Below are 27,605 nucleotides of genomic sequence, written 5' to 3' on the forward strand. Positions count from 1 at the left end.
AATCCACTTTCTAAAAATGGATGTACAGAAAGGATATGTACAAAGAAACGTGGTAAAATGCCTAGTGAAAAAGATGCTTCTCTAGGGGTTTCAGGCTGGCTCAGTCAGAAGAGCATGAAACGCTTGATCTCAGCCTTACGTGGGATGTAGAGATTACTTGAATAAAATAAAACTTAAAAAAAAAAAGGTTGCTTCTCTCAACTTGCTGCTGTGTCACCTTAGAGAAGTTATTCAACTTCTCTGAACCTCAGTTTCTCTGTAACATAGAGACAATACCTCAAAGGAAAGTTGCAAAAGCGGAGATATTTGTAAAGGACTCTGCACATAGTTAAAGCTCAGTAAAAGGTGATTGCTTTTATTAAAAGGTGATTGCTTTTGGGCACCTGGGTGGCTCAGTTGGTTAAGCGACTGCCTTCGGCTCAGGTCATGATCCTGGAGTCCCGGGATCGAGTTCCACATCAGGCTCCCTGCTCAGCAGGGAGTCTGCTTCTCCCTCTGACACTCCTCCCTCTCATGCTCTCTGTCTCTCATTCTCTCTCTCACAAATAAATAAAATCTTAAAAAAAAAATTTTTTTTAAAAGGTGATTGCTTTTATTTATTAATATTATTACGAGATAGGGCACCTGGGTGGCTCAGTCAGTTGACCGCTGGGCTCTTGATTTTGGCTCAGGTCATGATCTCAGGGTCGTGGGATTGAGCCCTGAGTTGGGCTCCGGGCTCAGCGTGGGGTCAGATTGTCCCTCTCCCTCTGCTCCTCGCCCCCCCCCACTAATAAATAAACAAAAATTTTTTAAAATTTTTAAAAAATTATTAAGAGAAATCCTGAATAAACTCCTACATTAAATTTGTTTCAAATAGATGTATAAACAAAATATTTTGTATCTTATTTTTTAACACTATTCTTTCTAGTGAAGAAAAACAAGTAATCCTGATCAAATGCTTGATCAACTCAATAATGAGCCATTTCTAAAGGAATTATTTCAATATAAAAATATAATTAAAATTCCTTTACCACTAAGAAATTTAAGGATTTATAAGAACATGTATTTTCTGATACTTACTTAACATGGCTTGCCTATTCTCTTGAAACATCTAAATGTTAAAAATAATTTCATCACATTTCATGGTCATTTATGTTTCTAACACAGAGAGTAACTCAAGAACAGCATTACGATCATAAAAGAGATCTTAGCAAAATTCTAGTTCAATCTTTTTTTTTAAATAAGAACTTATGCATCTCATTAACATTACAATTCTGAATTCATTTCAGAAGTGAATTTTAATAATTTCTCAGGGAGGCAAGCACATGAAAATGTATTTGTTTGTTCATTGCTATTTTACCTTCACTTCTTTCTTCTCTGATGTTCTTCCCTTTTTTTTTTTAATGGGAGTATCGTTGACACACGTGATTTTCAGGTGAACAACATAGTGAATCAACATGTCTATACCTTATGCTATGCTCACCACAAGCACAGCTACCATTTGTGTGTCAAGTAATTTTTTTTAAAGATTTTATTTATTTATTTGAGAGAGAGAGAGAGATATCACAAGCAGGGGGAGTAGCAGAGGGAGAGGGAGAAGCTGGCTCCCGGATGAGCAGGGAGCCCGATGCGGGGCTCGATCCCAGGACCCTGGGATCATGACCTGAGCCAAAGGCAGATGCTTAACTGACTGAGCCACCCAGGCACCCCTGTGTGTCAAGTATTTTTATACTCAGTTTGTAGGTGGGGAAACCTATAAACAGTAAAACTTAACAACCGTTAAAAATACTCACGAAGAAAAAGTAACTAAAGCTAGGCTAACAACTACACGTATTAACTCACTTAATGCTCATCCCAGCCTGAGGTAGATGTTATTTTCTCCATCTACAAATGAGGAAACTGAGGCACTGAGTGGTTATGTAACTTGCCAAAGTCCTGCAGCCAGGATTCAGCAGAATCCAGACCAGGTTGCCTGATTTCAGAGGCTGCACTCTCAACCTCTACATATCTTTCCTACTACTTAAAAGTAATTTTCTTAAGTATCTATGAGTCTGACATAAATAAATGATTGAATAAATTAAAAAAAGGGGGGGGAGAGTATAGCTATTTTTTACAGAGGAATTCCAAACAATAACTGCAGAAGAAATGAGAAAAATAATTACCATCAGGTAAACACCAATGGTTGCAGGCAAGACCCATCAATGGATTCCAGTTAAAATTAGTAGGTATAACAAGTACAATGAAGAAATAGGACATTTGCAGCACATCAAGGAATCTCTCCCTGTGATATTTTTATTTATTTTTGCTTTAGGTATACATTTTTTAATTGAAGTATAATTAACATACAATGTTGCATTAGTTTCAGGTGTACAACATATTGATTCAACAATTCTATACATTCCTCAACCCTCATAACGATAAGAATCACCGTCTGTCATCATACAATATTATTATATTGTTGACTATATTCTTTATGCTATACTTTTCATCTCCATGACTTGTTTATTTTATAACTGCAAGTTTTTACCTCTTTTTTTTTTTTTAAAGATTTTATTTATTTATTTGACAGAGACAGAGACAGCGAGAGCAGGAACACAAGCAGGGGGAGTGGGAGAGGGAGAAGCAGGCTTCCTGCTGAGCTGGGAGCCCGATGTGGGACTCGATCCCAGGACTCTGGGATCATGACCTGAGCCGAAGGCAGTCGCTTAACCAACTGAGCCACCCAGGCACCCAAGTTTTTACCTCTTAATCCCCTTTATCTATTTGCATATATTAATTACAAGGAGAAAAACAGTTTTACAGTGGAGAAACCCACAGACACCACCTAACCAAGTGATCAAAGTTAGTATCACCATCAGAAAGATGAAACCACCCAAACTACTGAATGTGCAGACAGAACCCTTCATGCAAATAATTTTTACTTAATGGTTTAAAGCAATTCATTGTTTTTGCTACCATAAAGTTCAGTATTAAACCACCAACTGTGACAAAAGCTTAACAAACTGTTTGATTTGAGGTTGGGTAATCACTAAGCCTCTGAAGGAACTTGAAGCATATTTTTCCTAAGTTTTACTTCTGTGAAAAATATATGGTTTACAAATTATGAAGGAGCAGCCCAATTCTTCCCATCGACACTTCTATTATCATATAGTAATGCAAGATAAACATATTATAGAAATTATATTCAGAAACTGTAGTTTACAGATTCTGAAATTGATTATATTTTAAGATTTTCTTGTCAAAGAGGAATAAAATATGTCGTATGTAAAAAATAAGCTAAAAGATATATCTACCTTTTGATTTTTTTTAAAAAGATTTTATTTATTTATTTGCCAGAGAGAAAGAGCAAGCACAAGCACAGCGAGCAGCAGGCAGAGGGAGAAGCATGTTCCCCGCTGAGCGAGGAGCTGGACATGGGACTTGATTCCAGGACTCCGAGATCATGACCTGAGCCGAAGGCAGGTGCTTAACCGACTGAGTCACCCACGTTTCTGTATCTTTTGATTTTAAATACTTAAAGCTGAGGGGCACCTGGGTGGCTCAGTCCGTTAAGCGTGGACCTTTGGCTCAGGTCATGATCCTAGGGTCCTGAGATAGAGCCCTCGAGGTGGGCTCCCTGCTCAGCTGGGAGCCTGCTTCTCCCTCTCCCACTCCTAGCACTCGTGCTCTCTCTCACTCTCTCTCAAATAAATAAAATCTTTAAAAATAAACAAATAAGGTTGCTATTTACTGAGCACTTAGTATGTGCCAGGCACATTTTTTCTGCACATTATTTCATTTATTTCTCACAATAGGCTTGCAAACTTTAGGACTATCACAGCATTCTTTAAATTATAACTATTTTGTACAGAATGTTTACATTCTGCATCTTATGAACGTACAAAATATCACTGCCACTGACATCAATGGAACTTCTTGGGCAATGGAGTGAATTACTAAGCCTTGTCAAAATAGGCATTTTCCTTCTCTAAAATGTTATAATTGTCCAACTATAAATAAAAGTATTATTTACATATTGATTACTGTCTAAAAAAGCACACATTTCATAGAAAAGATTTTCTCTCCTTGTTTTTTCTAAAAAACGCATAAAGTGGAAAACAATCTTATACTGAAGTCTAAATGAGGTGAATTTTCAAATATTGATAACTTACAGGATTTGCAGGTATTTCACTGGTTCATTGTGTTCTGTGTTTTAAATTGTAATGTATTTTAAATATATTAATATATTTTAAATCTTAACATTTTAAGTTAATAATAGAATTTTATATAAATTAGATTTTTCTCACGTGTATCCATTTAAAGTTCACATTTTCATTTTAATATAACTTTTCTTTCAAAACATAATTCAAAAATTGATAAAAAGCCCAATGGGAAGTTTTATTTACACGGTAGAAAAATTGAAAAGAAAATAAACACATTCCTCACAATTTCAGAGGTGACAAAAATCTACGATAGGTGGCTTCTGAGCTCCCTTAAAGGACCTGATAATTGTATATAAAGTTTTATAAAGTAATCTTAATAGCCAGTTTAATGTTAACGTGCTCTGGGTCTAGTTTTAATTGTGTACTTCTTAAAATATAACGAAAGAATGATTTGGTAATGTTGAACCTATTGATTAAAGTGACCCCAACAAACACTGGTCACTATTTTCGTGGAAATATTTACAAGCAATTATAGTTGCTGATTTCTTGCAGTTGTTTCTTATTATCTTCCTGATTTTTCAATTCCCTAACGTAAAGGTGTGGGCAAACTAACATTTCCCCTCCTTTTCGAGAAATGGCATAAAGGAGAGAAGACCTTTGAAGTATTAAACACAAATGCAAACATTTAGAAGTTGATGGTTTTAAGACTCATTTTGTGGCTAAGTTTTTGTTGTTTCTTAAATCAAAATTTGTGAGTTTTCCCTTAAAATCCCCACGCTACTTTCCTTTAGCCCTACCGTATACGTGCCCCCTACCCATTTCTGACTAACTGGGCTCCTGCCCAAAGTTTCAGCGCCGCGGGTCCCTCGTACCCGCTCAGCGGGAGCCCGCGGAGTCCGGTCGCCCGGGGCGCCAAACCCGGGGTCCCTCACGCGTCCTGCGAGTCCCCGCTGCCGACTCAGCTCCCAGCCCTCCCGGGGAGCGGATCTGAGGCCGCTCCCAAAACATCCCTCAAGGGCATTCAGAAAACCAATTCGGGCCTCACTTTGCAGGAGTACTGTCCTCGCCTTGTCAATGACACGATGAAACGGGGGAGGACGAATCTCGACCATTTCTTAGCAAATACCTTCCCGAGCGGCCGGGAGCCATCACGCCAGCTCTCTTCCCTTAATCCTTCACTTGCCACCCAAGAAAGTGTTAATGGCAAATAGTGACCACGGCTACACTCTGCGGTTCTTGCCTCCAAGCCAGCCTGATGCCAAGTTCCTCCACGCCGCGAGCGGCTAGTCTCTCCCCTAGCCAGCAGGAGAGGCTTTCGGGGGCAGCCGGGGCACCCCGGACCCACGGCCCGCCGGGGTCTGAGTCCAGGCCTCAAACACCTCCAGGCTGGACGTGGGTAGAGAATCACTTCAAGCGTTGCGACCCGGGGCGGGGTGGGAGGGGAGTCTCAGCCGGACTTTTCCATTCAGCCGGGAGGCTCGGTCGCCGGCTCCGCGCAGCGGAACTACAACTCCCAGCACCGTAGGAGCTGCCCGGACTTCCGGAAGCCGAAGCCGGGCGGGGAGGAAGCCGCTGAGACCCGGCCAAAAGGCCGGGGGTTAATTTAGCAAGAGAAAAGGGGGCGGGAAGGGCTGTAGGGTTAACCTGTCAATTCGCCACCATGAACGTGGTTTTTGCTGTGAAACAGTACGTGTCCAAAATGATAGAGGACAGCGGACCGGGTATGAAAGTACTCCTCATGGATAAAGAGACGGTGAGTTTGCTTTTGCTCGGTATTTTGTTTGTGAGGGACCTCTCCCTCCCTTATAATAGCTACTCCCACTCCACTGTAAGATTTGGTATTTAATTAAAGATTTTGAAGCGAGGGCCAGTTCTGTGTGGAACTGAGAGGTGGTATAAAGCTTGTCTAGCAGGTTTTCAGTGTAAATGGTTCTAACTACCACCAGAGCTTTCTTCTACCCGGAACAATTTATTGGAATCAGAAGTCCTTTTCTAAATGTCTTTGGCAAGAAATAATATGTGAGACAGAACATTTGGAAGACTTTTATTTCCAGTCACCGTTGTGTTTTTGAAATAAAGCTGTTAGTGCTCAAGCTGAGATAACAGATTATTATTTGTTGGTCACAGATTTATTTAAAAAAAAAAACACTCTAAGGTGATGGAAAAAATTTCTTTTTGAAATTTATGGATTGTCTGTGTTCAGAGAGAACATGCTTTTCATCCTGGTACATTACCTACATGTTCTGGATGCTCAGTAAATGTTACATATGTTAATATTTACATTATCCAGCTAAGTATTAATGAAAAAAATTTTAAGTCTTAGTTGTTGCTGATTGTTTATATTATTTTTGACTAGCATAATATTAGTTAAATCTTTTTCTTTACAGACTGGCATAGTGAGTATGGTATACACACAATCGGAGATTCTTCAGAAGGAAGTGTACCTTTTTGAACGCATTGATTCTCAAAATCGAGAGATCATGAAACACCTGAAAGCAATTTGTTTTCTTCGTCCTACGAAGGTACGTACTGAGCTGTCATTTGCCCAGGCAAATACAGAACACTCTGATATGAAAGCATTAAGAAAACAAAATAAGGGGCGCCTGGGTGGCTCAGTCGTTAAGCGTCTGCCTTCGGCTCAGGTCATGATCTCAGGGTCCTGGGATCAAGCCCTGCATCGGGCTCCCTGCTTAGCGGGGAGCCTGCGTCTCCCTCTCCCACTCCTCCTGCTTGTGTTCCCTCTCTCGCTGTGTCTCTCTCTGTCAAATAAATAAAATCTTAAAAAAAAAAAAAAAGAAAGCAAAATAAATTTGTATTATCATTTATGGCATCATAATTAACCTGGTTCATCAGAGTTGATTCTCCTGCTTTCCACATCTCAGTTTACTCCTTACAGTTTTTCCTCCAAGATGCCTTTTAGGTTCCCAGCTACTTCCCAAGCCACTAACGATCCTAGCAGAGACCCACATCACTTAATTCCTGGATTAACATCCATACCTATCACTCTGAACACCATTGCTGCTTAATCTTATATACTTATGCACCTACACCAATATCTTGAGTCTGTATCATTTTATTCATATCTATGCACAGGAACATATAATGGCTCAATTTTACTTCCATGATTAAATCAATCTTTAGTAGCCCAGTCCTTAAATCCCTCCTTTAGCTGGTTTGGTCTGCCTTTATGTATCCAGCCTCCTATGTCCAATCTCTGCTCCTCCACTATTGCCAACTGCGCCTTTTTATCATCCCTCTACATGCTCATTCCTCTTCTCTATTCGTTCTCTTCCCCTAATTAAAGGTTCTTTAGCCTTCTGTCCATTTTCATCCATCATTTTCCAAATCTAGCTTGAGTCCTCCTATAAAACTCCTATACTATTTCAACCTTATTTTGTATATTCTCTTTATATTCATGATCTTCATCTCCAATGCACTCTTTTATCATGCTTGTATATTATATTTTTTCTAAAATACAAATCTGATCATGTCACCCCCACTTGAAATCCTTGAATGACTTCTCATTGTTTTTATGCTAAAGGCAAAACTCCTTAATTGTGGTTCTGTGTGGTCTAGTTCCTGTCATTCCTACAGCCTTATTTCAAACCATTCCCCCTTTTGCTCTTAGCCACATTAATCTTTCAGTCCACTTTGTTCCATCATGCCACAGGACCTTTGCACAGGCGCTTCCCTCTGCTTGGAACTTCTTTACTTCCTCCCGCAAATCTTCCCTGGTTTTGCTGTCCAAGTCAAACCCCCCTCTTATAAGCACTTACAGCACCATCTTCTTCTCCCTTTTGTTTGTCATAGTTGAAGTTTTATATGGTTTGATTAATATCTGTCTCAACTACCAGCAGTAAGCTCCATGAAAGTAGAGATGGTATCTGTTTTTTCACACTGTTATGTCTCCAGTGCCTGCTACATGGTGGACCTCAATAAATAGTTCCTGAATTAATGAATACATTAATACTGTGTTACAGTCATTTCCAGTTTTTCACGTTTGTAGCTCATGAAAGTTTGGTGCTGAGAGGGATCTTAGAGATCATCTAGTCCATCATTTCCTAATAATTTTCATTAGAGAACCTCTTTATATATATATATATACATATATATATATGTATATATATATAAAATGTGTTCTTAAAAATGATTTTTCTTGGGGCTCCTGGGTGGCTCAGCCATTAAACATCTGCCTTCAGCTCAGGTCATGATCCCAGGGTCCTGGGATTGAACCCCGCATCAGGCTCCCTGCTCAGCAGGAAGCCTGCTTCTCCCTTTCACACTCCCTTTGCTTGTGTTCCCTCTCTTGCTGTCTCTCTCGCTGTCAAATAAATAAATAGATCTTTTTAAAAAATGATTTTTCTTTAAGATTATGTTGTAAAGTTAATTTTAATGTATTTTTTTAATCTAAATGACAATTTTAAAAACTTTTTTCCCATTTAACAAGCAATATGTATTGCTTATATTATTTTTAGTTCTTTTAGGAAATGTATGATTTTTTTAAATGTTCAAAACTGTATTTCATATCATGTTTAGACTGGGGACCAAATTCATATTGAAATTTAACTATGTGTTAATAGTATCAAAAATACATAAAACCTGCATTATGATCTTATGTAATTGAAATTCTTATGTTTTGACCGTATGAAAATCAACTTTTTTACTTCTAAATTTCATATTTCATTTTTATTTTTTTTAAGATTGATTTATTTTATTTGAGAGAAAAATGTGAGTGGGGGGAGGGGCAAAGGGAGAGGGAGAAAGAGAACCCCAAGCAGACTCCCCGCTGAGTGTGGAGCCTGACCCTGGGCTTGATCCCATGACCCATGAGATCGTGACCTGAGCCAGAATCACAAGTCAGACGCTTAACTGAATGAGCCACCCAGGGGCCCCCATATTTTGTTTTTAAATAATGTAATTATATGAAAGGTCTTAGTCTGCTGTTTGCAAATACTTTACAAACATTACAATTGTACAGTCTTAGGTACCAATAAGTTAAAAGCCAAAGTGAATACAATTAAGTGTATTTTTTCTTGAATGTTGGTTTTTAAAGAACTAGATGCATTTTGATATTCTATCTAAGAATATTGATTAGATGAATAATTTATAGATAAGCAGCCTGAGGCAAATTTGCAGAATTATTTTCAGTTTTATGTTATACTTCAACATTTGTATTTTTAATATTTTTAAATCTTAACTTGGCCAAGGTAATGCAGCTCATTAATATTATAGATGATTCCTGATCATTATATTTAATGTATCTCTTTTTCACCTTCAACCCTCATCCCCACAACATACACTTAAATCTAGACCTCAGCACTCAGTAGACTCTCAGTAAATACTTAAATCAATGAACAGTATTTATTATTTTTTCACTTAAACAATTCTTACATATTATTTATTTGTTGTTTCCTTTCTAGGAGAATGTGGATTATCTGATTCAAGAGCTCCGGAGACCAAAATACAGTATATATTTTATTTGTAAGTATATTATTTCACTTATTCCATCATGTAACTGTACCCTAGCTAGGTTTTTTTTTTTTTTTTTAAGATTTTATTTATTTATTTGACAGAGAGACCAGCGAGAGAGGGAACACAAGCAGGGGAAGTGGGAGAGGGAGAAGCAGGCTTCCAACGGAGCAGGGAGCCTGATGCAGGGCTCGATCCCAGGACCCTGGGACCATGACCCCAGCCGAAGGCAGACGCTTAATGACTGAGCTACCCAGGTGCCCCTGGTCATAAGACTTTTAATACTTTGAAAGGACAAAAAAATCAGACTCATATAGTGACTGATTCAGTTAACTTATTGGTGATATGAAGTGTCCAGTAGAACAAACTGGCTAGGGGCGCCTGGGTGGCTCAGTCATTAAGCGTTTGCCTTCAGCTCAGGTCATGGTCCCAGAGTCCTGGAATCGAGCCCCGCATCGAGCCCCGCATCGGGCTCCCTGCTCCGCAGGAAGCCTGCTTCTGCTTCTCCTTCTCCCACTCCCCCTGCTTGTGTTCCCTCTCTTGCTGTGTCTCTGTCAAATAAGTAAATAAATAAATAAATCTTAAAAAAAAAAAAAGTCTTACAACCAATGTTATTTTATTTTTTTATTTTTATTTTTTTTAAGAGTCTCATGCTCTACCGACTGAGCTAGCCGGGCATCCCCTTATTTTTATTTTTTTAAAAGATTTTATTTATTTATTTGACAGAGAGAGAGAGCACAGGTAGGCAGAGAGGCAGGCAGAGGGAGAGGGAGAAGCAGGCTCCCTGCTGAGCAGGGAGCCCGACGCGGGGCTCGATCCCAGGATCCTGGGATCATGACCTGAGCTGAAGGCAGCCGCTTAACCAACTGAGCCACCCAGGTGCCCCCAAGCAATGTTATTTTAGAGAGCTAAGTGGGATTTTCTATATAATTGATGGATTAGGTAAAAATTACTTTTTAAGTTTTACTTTGCCTATCAAGATTCTTTATAAGTCAAAAATTACAAGTAGCCAAATTTCACATCCCACCTCTGCAAAACAAAACAAAACAAAAAAGGTGTATACTTATTCCTATTTTATACTTTTATGAACTGAGGCATAGAAGCTGATTTCTTTACTTGGAGGAGGATATGCTTGAGTTTGTTGGAAAAGCAGAGATTTACTTACATACCAGATGAAAACATTCCATTTCTTTTTGCTACTTTATGTAATGCTTGAAAGTACAAGATATCCAGTAGGTATCTCTTATGTACATAACTTTTTGGGGGGATAGGGGGAGGGCAGAGTTCTGGAAATAAACTAGGTTTGTGGTTACTATACATTTTATATGATTTTTCTTGATGTAATACATTCTGCTTTGGAAGTTACATCCATTCTCCTCTAGATGTCATTATTGATCTTTATGGGATTAGTAAGTCTAGTTTATTTGGTGCCATTTCCAAAACCAAGGACAAACCTTAACTCTCAGTATGTAGGGCATTTGCAAAATTTTAAAACTTACTTGAAGGCTTTGGAGTTTTAGGGTTTAGATTATACTCCAAGATACACATACTTTCTACACTATATGCTACAATTAAATAATGGTACCAAAAATTAACATTTGTGATAAGAGTATTTTATAAAGAACTTTCGCATATATTATTTCATTTAGCCCTTACAACAACCTCAAGAGGTAAAAATTGGCAATTTTATTACTTTCCTCCACCCTAGTGTTTGTTTGGGTTTTTTTCCTTTTGGCTATAGTCACAGGCTTTCTTTCATAATATAACTTTTTATTTTGAGACAATTGTAGATTCACATATAGTTGTAAGAAATAATACAGAGATCTCATTTATTCTTTAACCCATTTCCCCCAGTGTAGCATCTCACATAACTAATAGTACAATACCACATCCAGGATATTGACACTGATACAGTTAGGATACAAAACATTTTCATCTTCATAAGGATCTCTCATATTGCCCTTTTATACCAGATCCACTTCCCTCCCACCCAATCCCCTTATTAACCTCTGGCAACCACTAATCTGTCCTCTATTTCTATAATTTTGTCATTTCAAGAATGTTACATAAATGAAACTATACAGTATATAACCCATTGGGATTGGCTTTTTTCACTCAGCATTCTTTAGAGATTCATCCAGGTTGTGGCATGTATCAGTAGTTCATTCCTTTTTATTACTGAGTAGTATTCCATGTTATGGATATACCACAATTTGTTTAACTACCCATTGGAGGATATCTGAGTTGTTTTCAGTTTGGGCCACTACAAATAAAGCTGTTATAAACATTTGTGTATAAGTTTTCGTGTGAGCCTGAGCCTTTATTTCTCTGTTGTAAATAATGTCCAGGAGAGCAATTGCTGGGTCATATGGTAGTTCCATGTTTAGTGTTTTAAGAAACTGCTAAATGTTTTCTAGAGTGACCATACCATTTTACTTTCCACTAGCATTGTACAGGTGATCCAATTTCTTTGCATCCTTATGAGCATTTGGTGTTGCCCTTATTTTTTGTTTTAGCCATTCTGATAAGTGTGTAGTCATTACAGTATTTTTAGTCTGATCACAAGTTAGGTACTTAGGAAAGTGTAGAAACTTTTACTTAGTGATGTGTGTGTGTGTGTGTGTGTGTGTGTGTGTGTGTGTAGGAATATATGAGAGATTCCTTGTGCTGTCGAATTTAAGTAGACATATAATGGAATCACTTCTTGTGCTGAGGCTCTCATTTAAAAATTGAGTAGGTCATGAGATGAAAGACTCCTTTTTCCTCTAAAGAGAGTTCTTTGAGGCAGCAGTTGAGATTAGTAACCAATAATCTAATGTCTATTCTTCTGGTTCTAAAGGTTGTTTGATCTGCACTGTGATTCTATGAAGTAGAAGAAAAAAATGGTATATATTAAAGTAGCACTAAAGCCTAGGAAAAATAGACTCTTGGAACTTGGGTAAAGCAATCAATTTCACAATTTTATTTGATTAAAATGAACTAAATGAGTTTGTATATAGTGATTTTATCCATTACAAATTTTCAGCACAATTTATATCAACACTAAACTGGCCTTCTGCTCATCTCATTTTTTTATAATTTTATTTTTGTATTTTTATGTCTACTAAATATATTGTATAATAGGCTCCTCCTTCCTTTGTTAAAAAAAAACCTCTATTATGGAAGCTTTCAAATATATACAAATAGTATAATAAATTCCAATGTACCCATCACCCAGTTTCAAAAGTTGCTTTGCCATGGCCTATCTTGTTTTAGCTATACTGCCACCTACTCCCCCACCAATGTTATTTTGAAGGAGATCTAAGGCGTCATATGAGTTCATCCCTAAATATTTAAGTATGTATCTCTAAAAGATAAGGACACATTTTATAAAATAACCATTATTATAAAAAACAAAATAAAATACCATTATTATACATATCCAAATAATGAACAATAATTCCTATTTTCAAATACTCAGTGTTCAAATTTCAAATTCTCTTATGGTTTTGTTTTGGTGGTTTTCTCACTGTTTTTGTATTTGAATTATGATCATAATAAGATCCACACAAGCTGTTGATTGATATGTTGTTTAAGTTCCTTTAATCTTCTATAGGTGTTTTCTCTCTCTCTGTCTGTCTCTCTTGATCTCTCTCTCTGCAGTGCAATTTATTTATTGAGGAAACTATATCATTTTGTTAAAATTTCTCACAGCCTGCATCTTGCTGATTGCATCCCGATAGGGTAGTTTAACATATTCTTTGCAGTTTAAAATTTCCTGGGGCGCCTTGGTGGTGCAATCAGTTAAGCACTGACTCTTGGTTTTACTTGCTTTTTCTTTATATTTTTGCCACCTAAATATGGGTCCTAAAAACAATCATTTAGGGTTTTTTGGTTGTTGGTTTTTTAAGATTTTATTTATTTATTTGAGAGAGAGCGAACACACAAGCAGGGGGAGCAGCAGGGAGAGGGAGAAGCACGCTCCCCACTGAGCAGGGAGTCTGCTTCTCCCTCTGACCCTCCTCCCTCTCATGCTCTCTGTCTCTCATTCTCTCTCTCTCAAATAAATAAATAAAATCTTTAAAAAAAAAAATGATTTTTCTTGGGGCACCTGGGTGGCTCAGCCATTAAGCATCTGACTTCGGCTCAGGTCATGATGTCAGGATCATGGGATCAAGGCCCCCGCCGGGCTCTGCGCTCAGTGTGGAGTCTGCTTGAGATTCTCTCGGCCTCTCCCTGTTCCCCTCCCACTTATGCATGCTCGCTCTCTCTCTCTCTCTCTCTACAATAAATAAATGATTCTTATAAACAAACAAAAAACCAAATAAATGAAATATTCCTCTATCCTTTAGGAAATTGGTACTTGGATATAGAAGCTTAATTAGATTTAGATTTGATTTCTTCTTGGGAAGAATATTTCATAGTCAGTGTTGTGTGCTTTCTTTGTCTCTTATTGTGATATTACCATCAATTGATGCTCAATGCCTAGGTCCATCCATTGATTCATTAGTGGTTGATAAAAATGATGATGTTTTAATTCTATCATGATCATTCCTTCTTTGTTTTTTAGCTGGAATATTTCCATAAAGAGAAATTTCCCCTCATCTACTATTTGGTTATCTGTGGTACAGTTTGTATATAAAAGAATAAAAACTCACTTCTTTCCCTTTACTTGCTATTTTCAGCATAATGACTTGGTTCCCTGGCATCCTCCAATGCCTACATGGTGATCTTTTTTTTAAGTATTATTATGAATTTATGGATTTAAATATATTTGTACTACTCATTTCAGTTTGAAGGTGTTTGACTTTGACATATACCACAGTGTATACCAAACTTCACTTAGTCATTAGGCTCTTTTATGTCTAATTGCAGCAAAAGTGATCTCCTCTGAGTCAGCCACAACTCATTTGTCTGTTTCAGATTTCAGTAATGTGATCAGCAAGAGTGATGTGAAGTCATTAGCTGAAGCTGATGAACAGGAAGTTGTGGCTGAGGTTCAGGTAAACATATTGGTCCTCAACACATCTCCTATATTGGCCCGTTTTAAAGATTTGAGTCTAACAATAAGAAAGGTACTGTCTCAAAAGGGAGGCTATTGATCAGACATTGTAAATGTGCATTCCACCAAACTATTTATACTCATACTTAGAAAGTTTGTAAGAGGTATCAAATTGGGTGGGAACAGAATTTAAAGGAGTCAGTGGGAATAAGGAGATTGGACTGGTACTGGATCCTACTGAATGGGTAGGGAGGGTTTCACAGGGTTGGGAATAGAGTCAGATATATTCTATGCTAGTTTTATGAACCACATTATAAGAATGTTCATCTACAGGGCTATGTGTGATTGGAAAAGAATAGGAAGTAAAGGATGTGAAAGAGGTTTGTTAAAGTTCTGTTTGTGATTATCTTGCTCTGGGAGGTAAAAAGTAGACTTTTGTCTTTGATAACTCCTGAATATTCTGCATGCTATATAATACATCACATCAGAACATGTCATGTTACCTTTTACTTCTTAAAAACTTTAGTGTTCTTGAATACATTTATCACAAATGTCTGAATACATTTATCACCTAAGTGAAGAATAGGGCAGCAAATTAACAAGTTTTGGATTTTCAGAAGGATGTGCTAGGTGATAAATGAATAATAATAAAAAAAAAAAGAATGACCTATTTTGAAGACTTTATTTATTTTTATTTGAGAGAGAGAGAATGAGAGACAGAGAGCACGAGAAGGAAGAGGGTCAGAAGGAGAAGCAGACCCCCTGTTGAGCAGGGAGCCCGATGTGGGACTCGGTCCGGGGACTCCAGGATCATGACCTGAGCTGAAGGCTGTCGCTTAACCAACTGAGCCACCCAGGCGCCCAAGAATGACCTATTTTAAGACATATTCTCCCTCATGAGAATATACTGGACCAAAAAAAAAAGAATACACTGGACAGCAAAGTTCTTTTTCATCTGTGTGTAACATTGTATATCCTATAGCAGTGTCTTATTTTTACTAATTGATAAGTGTACACAGAAGTCTCCAGAAATGTAATATACATACTTCTACAACTTTTTGTTTTTTAAACGATTATTATAATTGCTGCCATTTTATAATTTATTCTTCCACATTGACTATTGCTACTCAATTGATCAATTTTTGTATCTCTTTTACATCTGCATTTCCTCAAATTTGATTATATCACATAGTATTATATCACATATGAAAATATTACTATATGATACAGTTGGAATTTATGAAATGACTGACTTATCTTGATGCTTTGATTGCAGGAATTTTATGGTGATTATATTGCTGTGAATCCACATTTGTTTTCCCTCAATATTTTGGGTTGCTGCCAGGTATGGAAGGAAAGGATAAAAAAATAAGTTTATTTATCAGGTGGGAGTTAATTCAGCAAGTAATTGGACTTGTAAGAAAAAATTCACATATTTTCTCTGAATATACATTTTTAACAAAAAGGGTCGAAATTGGGATCCAGCCCAGCTATCCAGAACAACTCAAGGACTGACAGCTCTCCTTTTATCTCTGAAGAAATGTCCCATGATTCGCTACCAGCTTTCATCAGAAGCAGCAAAAAGACTTGCAGAATGTGTTAAGGTATGGCTTTCCCTATCCCCAGTTCCAAAGCATGAAGACCATCCATTTCCTTATCATATTTCAGAAACTATAGCAATATTTTTTCTATAACCAAGGAGGTGACGTGTTAGTTTTACTGGCAAAGAGGGAGGTCTTTGTAATAAAAAATCAAAAGCAACAAATTAGGGCTAAAATTTTTAGGCTTAACTCCAGAAACATTTGCAAGCTAAATAAGTTAAATACTTATTTTGATCCAATTAAGCCATTTGTAAAATAGAGTTTTAAATCCTAACCTCTTAAACAGGATGCTACCAAACTTTGTCAAGCCTTTAATCCTTTTCGGAAGGCCTGTGAAGGTGCAAAGAACTGTTGTTAAATGTGTTTTTTATGTATTAATTTTCTGTTTATGTCATCTCTGTCTGCAACTAATTGGTTGACCAAACCATCTTTCTCTCACATCCACAGCAGGTAATAACTAAAGAATATGAACTGTTTGAATTCCGGCGGACTGAGGTGCCTCCATTGCTGCTTATTTTAGATCGTTGCGATGATGCCATCACCCCGTTGCTAAACCAGGTGCAGAACCCTTTATTAGCATAATAGAAGCATGATTTCAAGTGGTATTCATCAAAATGCAGATGTGGAAATGAACAGTGTCGTCCATGTATTTGCCTCCTTATTTTCAGCTTTTTTTTTTTTTGCCTTGTATTTCCTGGTGTTTTGGTATTTCTATTCTTCCAACCATGGTCTTCCTTTGGCTCTTTCTTCTGCCTCATCTTTCCTGTTCCCTTCTGCCACCACCTTCACCTGATCAAGGCAACTTCTAGATTTAGCTTCTCCTTTTCCAGTATCTATTTGCAATTTTCCATTCTTACTGCCATTACCTTTGTGTAGACCCTAATCTCTTAAAGGAATACTGAAATAGTCATCTACCGATTTCCTCACTTTTATTTTTTATTTCATTTTTTTATAAGAGATCAAATCTATACTTTTATTTATTTGCTTTTCAATAAGTTTAAATCCTTGAGGGTACAGCATCACATGGGTTCTGTGTTCAGAGGCCTTAGCAGGAAGGTTTCTTCAGAATTTGACATGAGTCATGCCACTGTTTCCATGAGTATGAGTTACCTTCTCCAGATTACTCTGGTTTTGTTCAGTTTGCCACCAGGAGTCACTGTGTTATTCCTTGCTTTGAACACATGAGCACATCTCTTGCCTAGATAGAACTTAGTTTTATCTTGAACATGAACACCTTCAATTTTAAGAAGAGCTGTGTGCTCCCTCTGGTTCTGGAGATCCTGCTTATTGCCAGCAAAAAATGACCTTGAACCACAGCCTTCCAGGCATATTTATCATTTTAGGAGTCCTGTTCCCAGCAGGCCTTCACAGGCTCCAAGATGCCTGAAACAGAAAGGCCTTGATTCCCCTCTTTTAATTTCTTTCTACTCTAATGTATCTCATAGAAACAATGTTGTTAAATCACTTTTCCTAAAGCACAGTTCTGATCTTACTACTCCTGACTTAAAAATCTTTACTGGGGGGCACCTGGGTGGCTCAGTTGTTGGGCTTCTGCCTTTGGCTCAGGTCATAATCCCGGGGTCCTGGGATCGAGCCCCACATCGGGCTCCCTGCTTGGCAGGAGGCCTGCTTCTCCCTCGCCCACTCCCCCTGCTTGTGTTCCCTCTCTTGCTGTGTCTCTCTCAGTCAAATAAATAAAATCTTAAAAAAAAAAAAAAAATCTTCATTGGTTCCCATTTGCCTACTGGCTTAGATACAGACTCCTGAACTTGGCATCCAAGAGCCTTCACAATATGGGCCCAACCTTAACCTACAGCTCACTACTGTGCATATATGCCGTGTGGTTTCCGGCCATCATTTTATTCCTCTTGTGACCTTTGTCTAAACGCTGGAATGTTTCGAATACCTTCTCTCCCTATCTTCACCTATCAACATTCTCCTTTAAAACCACTCTAAATATCTTGAAGTCTTTCATTCTTCTAGTCAGACATGTTCTTTTTTCCGTTAAATTACTGCAGAACTTTGTATCTCTCTTATGTCTTGTGCTTCATTTGCCATGTTGTACCTTTGATTGTTTTCACACAGTCCTTCAAGGTAGACTCTCTTACCTGTGTTCTTCTGCAAGTATAAGAACAGTACCTTACAGGGGCACCTGGATGGCTCAGTCGTTAAGTGTCTGCCTTTGGCTCAGGTCATGATCCCAGGGTCCTGGGATCGAGCCCCCACATCGGGCTTCCTGCTCCGTGGGAAGCCTGCTTCTCCCTCTCCCACTCCCCCTGCTTGTGTTCCGTCTCCCGCTGTGTCTCTCTCTGTCAAATAAATAAAGTCTTTAAAAAAAAAAAACAAACAGAACAGTACTTTACACAAAGTAGAGGCTTTATTAATAGTGACTTTGAATTCATAGGGAAAGACATAGTTTATATTTCAGTTTCTTCCCAGCTTATAATCATGTTAATGCTGGGAGAAATCTGTGGAGTGCAGCTTCTCTATAATAGGATAGCCTTATATTCCTAAAATACAAAGTAATATCTGTTCACTAAAGAAGTTTTGATAATATAAAAAAGTAGAAAGAAAAATGATTGCCTCTAATTCTGTTACCCAGAGAAAAACAACCATTCATTCAACTAATTTCATTAAAGACCTATTATGTGCCTGCCAGGTATTGTGTTAAGTATTGGTGGGTGGCTCAGTCGGTTCAGTGTCTGACTCGTGATCTCAGCTCAGGTCTTGATCTCAGGGTCATGAGTTCAAGCCCCATGTTGGGCTACACATTGGGTGTGCAGCCTACTTAAAAAAAAAAAAAGAAGTATTAGAGGTAAAAGGCTAAAAGATGCAATCTCTGCTCTCAAAGAGTTCATGATCCAATGGGGTGAGAAGTAAACTGATCAGTACTAATGGTAGAAGCATGCACAGGATGCTGTCTATGGAAGCATAAATATTTTGTTATACTTATTTTACGTGCCCCCACAAACCTTGCTTTTTTTTTTTAAGATTTTATTTATTTATTTGAGAAAGGGGGGGGGGGGTCAAGACAGAGAATCTCAAGCGGACACCTTGCTGAGCACAGCCTGACTCTGGGCTTTATCTCACAACCCATGAGATCATGAACTGAGCCAAAACCAAGAGTCAGACACTTAACCAAATGAGCCACCCAGGTGCCCCTGAAACTTGCTTTTTTAAGGATTCATTTGGCAAGTATTTTAGGAAATGAAGCACCTTCTTTTATAACCTTAAGTTCTTTCTTAATAAATCTAGATTGTTTAAGATGAAGTAAAAGTATATAAATATTTCTAGCATTTAGATTCTAGATTTAGAAAGTAATATGCTGGAAAATACTTAGTTTTGTATAATGGACCTATGACTAGAAGAAACCCATTCTCCATAAATGGTGAGAAGGCAAAATTTGGGGTTTCTCCATTCCATTTTCACCAAATAAGTTCACATTTTGAAGAATGGAAACCAATCCTTCTTCACAATTCATATTAAGTAAAAATATGAAATAAAATGGATTCAGAGGCAAAGCTTCTGAATATGTGTGTTTTGATCAATTCACAAGGTTTGTTTCTGATAATATTAGTGTTCCCAGGATAAATATAGCACCACTCAGATCTGTAAAAACACACTTCTCATGCTGCAGAAAACCACAGAAACGTACAGGAAATGGTACAGCTTGTAACTGCAGTACCCATGTAGCCCTATCTGCGAAGCCAAAAATATACTCTTAATTCACAGGCAAAAACTGGAGCTAATGATAGACCTAATTTGTTTTCTTTCTATCAGGAATATTAATCTTGCTGCCCTTCTTCCAAACGTGTAAAATCTAAAAGTATTTTGACCTTTAGTTTAACCAATTACAATGAGTCTTAATGCTGAGTAGAACACAAAATATTAATAAAACTTGAACTAAATAAAGAACCTCTATGTAAAGAAGACTAGTTGCTAAGAATGTTACCAGTTTTTGTTTTCCTCAACATTTACTATTTCCATGTTTGTCAGTTACCAATTTTTTTTGTCATAATTCTTCATTTAGTGGACGTATCAGGCCATGGTCCATGAACTACTGGGCATAAACAACAATCGGATTGATCTTTCCAGAGTGCCGGGGATCAGTAAAGACTTAAGAGAGGTGGTCCTATCTGCTGAAAACGATGAATTCTATGCTAACGTAGGTGGTTAAAATTTTTTTTAATTGTTTTTAGTTGTTATGTAAGAAGGCCAGTATTGACTTGTTCGAATGAGAATAGTTATGGGATTTCATGTGGAAGGATGATAGAGCATCCTGTAGATAAACTGCATCTCAAAAGAAGGCGGAAGATTTGGATTCTGACCCTTTAACAGTTTTTTTTTTTCTTCATAGAATTCACATATTTAGCTTTGTACTTTTAAAATTAGAACCCAATTTATTTACTTCTGTAGCCCTTTGTGAGAATAGTAATGGTATTCATCACCAGTGTCCTGGCCAATGTCCAGATTTGGTCATTATAATGGAATTTTCTTGCCCTTCAATTCTGCCTTCAGGATTCTTTTTCACTTCTTCTTTTAAATGGTCTGAAAGTCAGACTCTTCGATAGAACTGTGTTTCCAATTTCCTTTTTCACAGAATATGTACCTGAACTTTGCTGAGATTGGTAGCAATATAAAGAATCTCATGGAAGACTTTCAGAAGAAGAAACCAAAAGAACAGCAAAAACTAGAATCAATAGCAGACATGAAGGTAAATTGAACATGTTCATGGATGACTAACATGCAAGACTTTGGAACTATTCATGTAAGCAACATTTCTGGAATATTCTCAGTCTGATTTCTGCCTTGATTTTGTTTGGTTTGAGATAATTTTCTGTACTGTTTCTCTTTAGGAAACAATATAGTGAAAACTTCATAACAAGCCATGTGCTTCTTTCCATTCTTCAGTCACATTTGGACTATTTAAAAAGTCAGTCTACTGGGCGCCTGGGTGGCTCAGTTGGTTAAGCGACTGCCTTCGGCTCAGGTCATGATCCTGGAGTCCCGGGATCGAGTCCCACATCGGGCTCCCAGCTCGGCGGGGAGCCTGCTTCTCCCTCTGACCCTCCTCCCTCTCATGCTCTCTGTCTCTCATTCTCTCTCGTGCAAATAAATAAAATCTTTAAAAAAAAAATAAATAAATAAATAAATAAAATAAAATAAAATAAAAAGTCAGTCTACTGACATGTACCAGTTCTTCTCTTTTTAAGCAGAAACAAAATGCCATGGGATTGAAAGTTGTAGATGCCTTAGTCTGGGCAGAACAATTCCTGCTTATTTTTTCCCTTCATGCATGTCTGTCCTCGTTCAAGAAATAACAGAACCCCCAATTGCTGTTTTTCCCATGGCAGGCCTTTGTTGAGAATTACCCACAGTTTAAGAAGATGTCTGGGACTGTATCAAAGCATGTGACAGTGGTTGGAGAGCTGTCTCGGTTGGTCAGTGAGCGGAATCTGCTGGAGGTTTCAGAAGTTGAGCAAGAACTGGCCTGTCAAAATGACCATTCTAGTGCTCTCCAGGTATCTATTCAGTCCAATTTGATGAGCACCTACTATGTGTAAGGCACTGTGCCAGGCAGAGCAAGAGATACAAAGGCAAGTAATCCTTCTTCACCAACATGGAATTTATAATCTAACAAGGAGTTGAGACAAGAACACAGATTAATTTTATTTAAGATAGATTCAAGAACCACAGGAGAAGAATAATGTGCAATAGCAAAGGGTTCAGACAATTAACTGAGTATTTAGGAGGGCATCGTAGTCTACAGGAAGAATACTAGACTAAAATCAGAAGATCTGCATTTTAGCCACTTGCCACCTACTGGCTTTGTGACCTGGAGCTGTTGGCTTAATTTCTGAGCCCGTTTCCTCATCTGTAAAATAGGTGTAATGATATTTATCTCACAGTGTTGTAAGGAAGATTTTAAAGATACAGTATGTATTAAAATGCATTATCTAAGTTTTTTATTATTGAACACCTGCTCTTCGTTCCATGAACATGTAAATGCCTGCTACATGTACATTGTGCTGTAAGGATCCAGAGGTACAAAGAAGAAAGAGATACCATCCTTTTCCTCAAAGAGCTCACACTATATAGTAGGGAAGAAAGAAATTTAAACCAAGAATTACCATGCTATAAGTGCTATTTACTAGAGGTATTTACAAAGGGATATGGAAATACAGAGGAAGGACAACTGTTTCCCCTAAGGATGAAGCTTCTTAAAGAAGAAGATGACATTAGATTTGGGTCTGGACAAATAAGGAGGAGGGCACCAAACAGTAGAAGTGCACCAACCAGAGAGAAGAGGGGAGATTCTTGGCAGAGAGAATGCAGGCATGGAGATGTGGAGGGAGAAAAATTAAGGGAACAGAGAATAATGCAGTGTAGCTAGTGCAGGGTACAAGATGAGGAATAGTCTTAGATAAGCCAGAAAGACAACCTGGAACCTGATTATGGGCATTGAAAGGAGATTGGGCTTTAATCTTAAAATGTTGAGAGCTTCCAGAGTATTTTAGAAGAAAAGGGACATAATCAGACTCTGGCCTCAAGAAATTTACAGTATTGTTGAAGGGACAACACTAAAGCACAAGGAGCACTTAGGCGGTGTTTCAAGGTAATATTTAATTAAGTTAAAATTGTGATGCTGACTATAATTAGATTTGAGGTTATTAGGGACAGTTCCTTAGAGAAGGTGATATTAAGATGGGCTATCAAGAATGAATAGAATCTGGGGGGAGGATTTCAGTCAGGGATAACAGCAAAAGCAAAGAGGCAGAAGTATGCAGAAAATAATAAACAGTGTGACCTGTTGGAGAGTGGGTGTGGAAGAGAAATAGGAGATAAAATTGAATTGGTAAACAGGAACCAGTTTATGAAGAAGCTTGTAAGAGGAATTTGCACTTGCTGAGATAAACAGAGAGATCCATTGTAGGGCCATATGTAGAAAGTTGATACGATGAAAGCAGTATTTAAGGAAATTTAATCTAGTAAGGATATTTTGGAGGTGAAAAACCTGACGTTGGGCTAGTAGACTCACAGTGATAGTACTAAAAATGTACAGTAAGGGCAAATCTGAGAGACAGTTCAAAGGGAGAAAACAATTTAGCAACAGGTTGGATATAAGGATAACAAGACAGAACAAATTCGATAATTCCAAGGTTCCTGAGAAATGACAGTGTGGTATCACTGGCAATAAGTCACTTGGGAATGAGGGTCCTTTGGGAGGTAGCCATTTCTAAGGCACTCACCATAAGAAGTGCATTTCCTTATTAGTAGGACCCTATATTCTACAACTTAGTCTCTTTCTTTCCCTGCTGTAAGTCGACTTGACTTTATAAAATAAAGCCAGCATGGTATAATGGAAACAACACAGGCTTTGGAGCCAGACTGTCCTGGCTTTTATCCTGTCTCTATATACCAAAGTTTTTTTGAGAAAATACTACTTATTTTGCCCAAACCTCAGGGATAAAGATTTCAAACTTCTAGATTTTTACCAGGATTCAGTGAGATATATAAAATGCTTCACATATGATAGGTGCTTTGTAAATGTTGTTCCCTTCCTCTAAACATAATGCTTTAAATATATGGTACAACTAAAGCAAAGAAATCCACCCACCTGTGGTTGCTCTAGTTATAGCGAGGTCTTTACTGGGATTTACAATTTGTTACGTTTTACTGTTTATTAAGATTTCCTCTGAAAACATCATCAGTTTGAAAATCATGAAGATTCTATTTGCTTTATATTTATGAAAAGTCCTTCTATCAACACTGAATTTTATCCCTGTGCTCTAAAACCTTTCAAAGAACTTTTAGGCTGATTTTATTATTTTTTTAATTGTATTGAATTCTAATTCTTAAATAGATGATACCAGTTCTTGGTAAAAGAGGTATGTAGTAAAAACTCAGTCTGTTACTAGTCTCACATGCATCCTTACAGTTATTCTGTATATGCGCAAGTCTGTGTGAGTGTGTGTATCTCCTTCTCTCTTTTTTAAATTCAAATGATAACATACTGTACACATAGTTCTGCATTTTTCTTTTTCACTTAACCGTGTATCTTAGAGACTGTTCCAGATCAGAACCTAAACACTCATTTTTTTTAATCACTAAGTAGTATTCCTTTATAAAGATGTATAGCAATCTGTTTAATTTGACCAACTTACTTGAAGCAGTACTTAATAACAGTTTGCAGTTTTGTGGGCCTAATAAAAGTATTCCTATTAAAACTTTTTATTTTTTCCAAGAAAATAAATTTTCTTTTCTTATTAAATAAAAACAAAATTTTGTCCTGTAATTAAATGTAAATTTCCTTGTTTATCTTTTATTTTTCCCTTTGAAACAATAGAACCAGACTTAACCACTAGCCAGTTTTAGTATCTTTATTTGTATTTCCCTACCATACAGAAAGCAGTTAGACAAGTTTACTATAATTCCTTGCCTGAAACCTTATTTCTTGTTCACTTTAAAAGAAAAAAATGGATACTTTAAAATATGAATTCCATTTGTGATCCACTTTATATTTTAAAAAGTTATCCTCTGAAGGTTTTCTTGCCCATGTTATTAGGGTTTTACAGTGAGCCGTTGATTTGGACTCCCCCACCATAAAGGATTTCTTTGGCAACATGATTTAAATAGTCTATAAAGGGAGCTTTTGTTTGATAATGAGTACATGCCAGGGGCCTGACCCCTAGATGGGTTATAGCATTCCTTGGCTTGACCTTAGATAATACGTCATGAAATAATGAATTGAGGTTTTTGAGTAGAGATGGCGTTTGCTTTATTGAATAGTAACTATATCATGATGAAGGAAAAAAATACACATATTGCTAAAAATTAACTTATATAAATGACTGCCACTTCTAACCAGTTATCCTACAGGCTAACAAAAATTTGATTTAGAAGAATTTTCACTAGAACCGAACTGCAATGTACTATCATTAAAACATATCTATAGCCTTGGAAAAGACTCATTTGATTAGTGAGGAAGATATTTTTTTCATGCCATGAAGAGAAATATCTTCAGAAAGTAAGCAGTTTTCCCCCATCGTGTGTCATGTCATAGCTTTTCATTTAGAAGGAAGAACTAGTCTGTTTTTATATCCTTCTTTCCTGACCTTGGGTAAAAGGCCTCAAATCATCCTATTAAAGATATAAAGACTCAGTAAATACTTCTTAGAAAAATTAAGAGGAAGAGTTCTGTTTGAAGCAGTATGGAGTACTGGCTAAGAGCTTGGGACTTTGATGGCTTGGGTTTGAAAATTATAACCACTCTTAGTCTTTTTGTCTGTAAAATGGGGAAAAATTACAGTACTTAAAGATTTTTGTGAGGGTGTAGTGAGCTAGTACATGTAAAGCACTCAATATGGTACCTGGTACTTAAAACATTCAATAAGTAATAACTGTCACATTATCCATATTATTATTTGATGATACATTCTGTTTTCTCTATGACATCTAGGATATTGTTTTCCAATCTACTCATCACCTCGGATCTCTCTCTCTCCCAGATTTCAGAAGGGTTTTCTGCTTCTCATTAAAATCATAAGAAAATTGTTTGGGACACATTGAGGTGACAATTTTACTTTCACCAATTAAGAATAAAAATGATCATTTTCTCTCTAAACCAACATTTAGCCAGTGTTTCAGACAGTGTTGACCAGCAGAAGACCTACAGCAAAGCTAAATTTTATGTTGACTAGTCATTAAGGAAAAGAATACTAACTCAGATGTATTTACCAGTCAGTAGAATTGGGTCCTGCCTACTTTCTATAATTTTTTCTAGATAAGCTCTTTATAGTCCCATAACACTGTTCTCTCAAACTGTTAAGACTCATTTTTTTTTATCATATCAGCATGTTAAAGGCTTCTGCGAATTTCATCTTGCTATTCTAATCTGCTGGATTATTAATGCTAGTCATTGATGATTTTACTACATTAATGTGATAGCAGATAACAAGGTAGAGTTCCTGTTCTTTAGGTTAAATTAAAACAAAAAATAAAGACTATTTTTAGTTGCTGACTTCATCTGTAATTTATACAGTGGTATAACTAAGTCATTATAAAAGTTTGTTCTTGTGCTGCTTCATCATAATTTTGGTAGAAGAAAACAGAAAAGTTGCCCAAAACAATGGAAGGATCTTTAAATATCAGAAAAGAATTGTTTTTTAATTGATGTTTTTTGAGTGAACATTAGCTCCTTTTTGAAACTTAACCTTCAGAGAGAGTGTTTTTGCTTTTCTTATTCCTTGATTAGGCATATATGAATGTTAGAATTCAGTGAATTCTGTGTTTGAATCCTATCTTCTTAAGAGGACAATAGTTTTCTTTTGCTCTTTACTCAGCCATTGTTATGTGAAATATACTTTTCTCTCTTGAAAGTGTCAAGGGTTATGGAAAATTTCATAAAATTTCATAAGAGAAACCAGAAGTTCATTATGTAATTCACTCATATTTCCAACATATAAATACCACCGTGTAGCAGATACCTGCTGTGTAATTAGAAGTCTCTCGGATTGTTTTCTCTTCTCTGGTTAGTACCCTGGAATCTCAATATAACATATACCACTGTTGGTCAAGTTGATGAGTCAAGTAGCCATGAGTGAAATGTTCAAAATTAAGTCAGAAGATAGGGCGCCTGGGTGGCTTAGTCGTTAAGCGTCTGCCTTCGGCTCAGGTCATGATCCCAGGGTCCTGGGATCGAGCCCCGCATCAGGCTCCCTGCTTGGCAGGAGGCCTGCTTCTCCCTCTCCCACTCACCCTGCTTGTAGTCCCTCTCTCGCTGTGTCTCTCTCTGTCAAATAAATAAAATCTTTTTGAAAAAAAATAATAAGTCAGAGGATAATGTGGGATCCAGGCAGACAAAAATGCCCTTCCTCTTCAAGGACTTACATAGCTGAAAGAGAAGAAAGAACTCAGCTTGTACCTACATGTTTCCTCTCATGAGGAAATAGATAAGCCTAGCTGGAACGCTGACCTGAGTCATGGGTTGGGTCCTAAGGGATCAAAAGTAGCAAAGTAATCTACTCAAAGTAATCTTGGATCAGATCTGAGCCACATCCTCAAGGGAGAGCTAAGAGTCAAGCCAGGGACTCTAAATACCAGCACCAGAACTCAAGGAAGAGAAGTGGAATTCTTTAATGGGAAAGAGCCAAGAGTCAAGATGCAAGCGAAAGTAGTTAGAAAGGGAGCAAGTAGGAAGGGTACCAGCTGATTGGGGCAGTCTTTGTCCCTATACCAGTTTTGTGGTTTTATACTTGAGAATCTCAGATTTGCTGAAAAATACAGAAATTGAGTAGATTTAAGGTAAAAAGAGAGTGATCCCAAGGGCAGGAATTGAAACATTGTGCCTATAAAAAAAAGTGGCAACAGAGATCCCAGATGGATGTTTTAAACTTAGGCTAAGTTGATGAGAGACATAGGAAATAGGGT

General features: G+C 37.3%; 1 protein-coding gene across 2 annotated transcripts in view; it reads left to right on the plus strand.

The window, feature by feature from the left end:
- Positions 1–5,694: 5,694 nt before the first annotated feature.
- Positions 5,695–27,605, plus strand: part of VPS45 (vacuolar protein sorting 45 homolog) — a 66,695-nt gene continuing 44,784 nt past the window's right edge. The window contains exons 1-10 of one of the 2 annotated variants that reach the window (XM_021688061.1): positions 5,695–5,877; positions 6,512–6,646; positions 9,545–9,605; positions 14,496–14,575; positions 15,851–15,919; positions 16,041–16,178; positions 16,623–16,733; positions 20,206–20,340; positions 20,776–20,889; positions 21,530–21,697. In XM_021688061.1, the coding sequence (XP_021543736.1) occupies positions 5,785–5,877; positions 6,512–6,646; positions 9,545–9,605; positions 14,496–14,575; positions 15,851–15,919; positions 16,041–16,178; positions 16,623–16,733; positions 20,206–20,340; positions 20,776–20,889; positions 21,530–21,697 (1,104 nt within the window). In that variant the 5' untranslated portion in view covers positions 5,695–5,784. The remainder of the gene's footprint in view (positions 5,878–6,511; positions 6,647–9,544; positions 9,606–14,495; positions 14,576–15,850; positions 15,920–16,040; positions 16,179–16,622; positions 16,734–20,205; positions 20,341–20,775; positions 20,890–21,529; positions 21,698–27,605) is intronic. The other variant, XM_044914141.1, reaches the window with a different exon arrangement.

The sequence above is a fragment of the Neomonachus schauinslandi genome, chromosome 4, assembly GCF_002201575.2.
Source record: "Neomonachus schauinslandi chromosome 4, ASM220157v2, whole genome shotgun sequence".
In the NCBI taxonomy this organism is placed as follows: domain Eukaryota; kingdom Metazoa; phylum Chordata; class Mammalia; order Carnivora; family Phocidae; genus Neomonachus; species Neomonachus schauinslandi.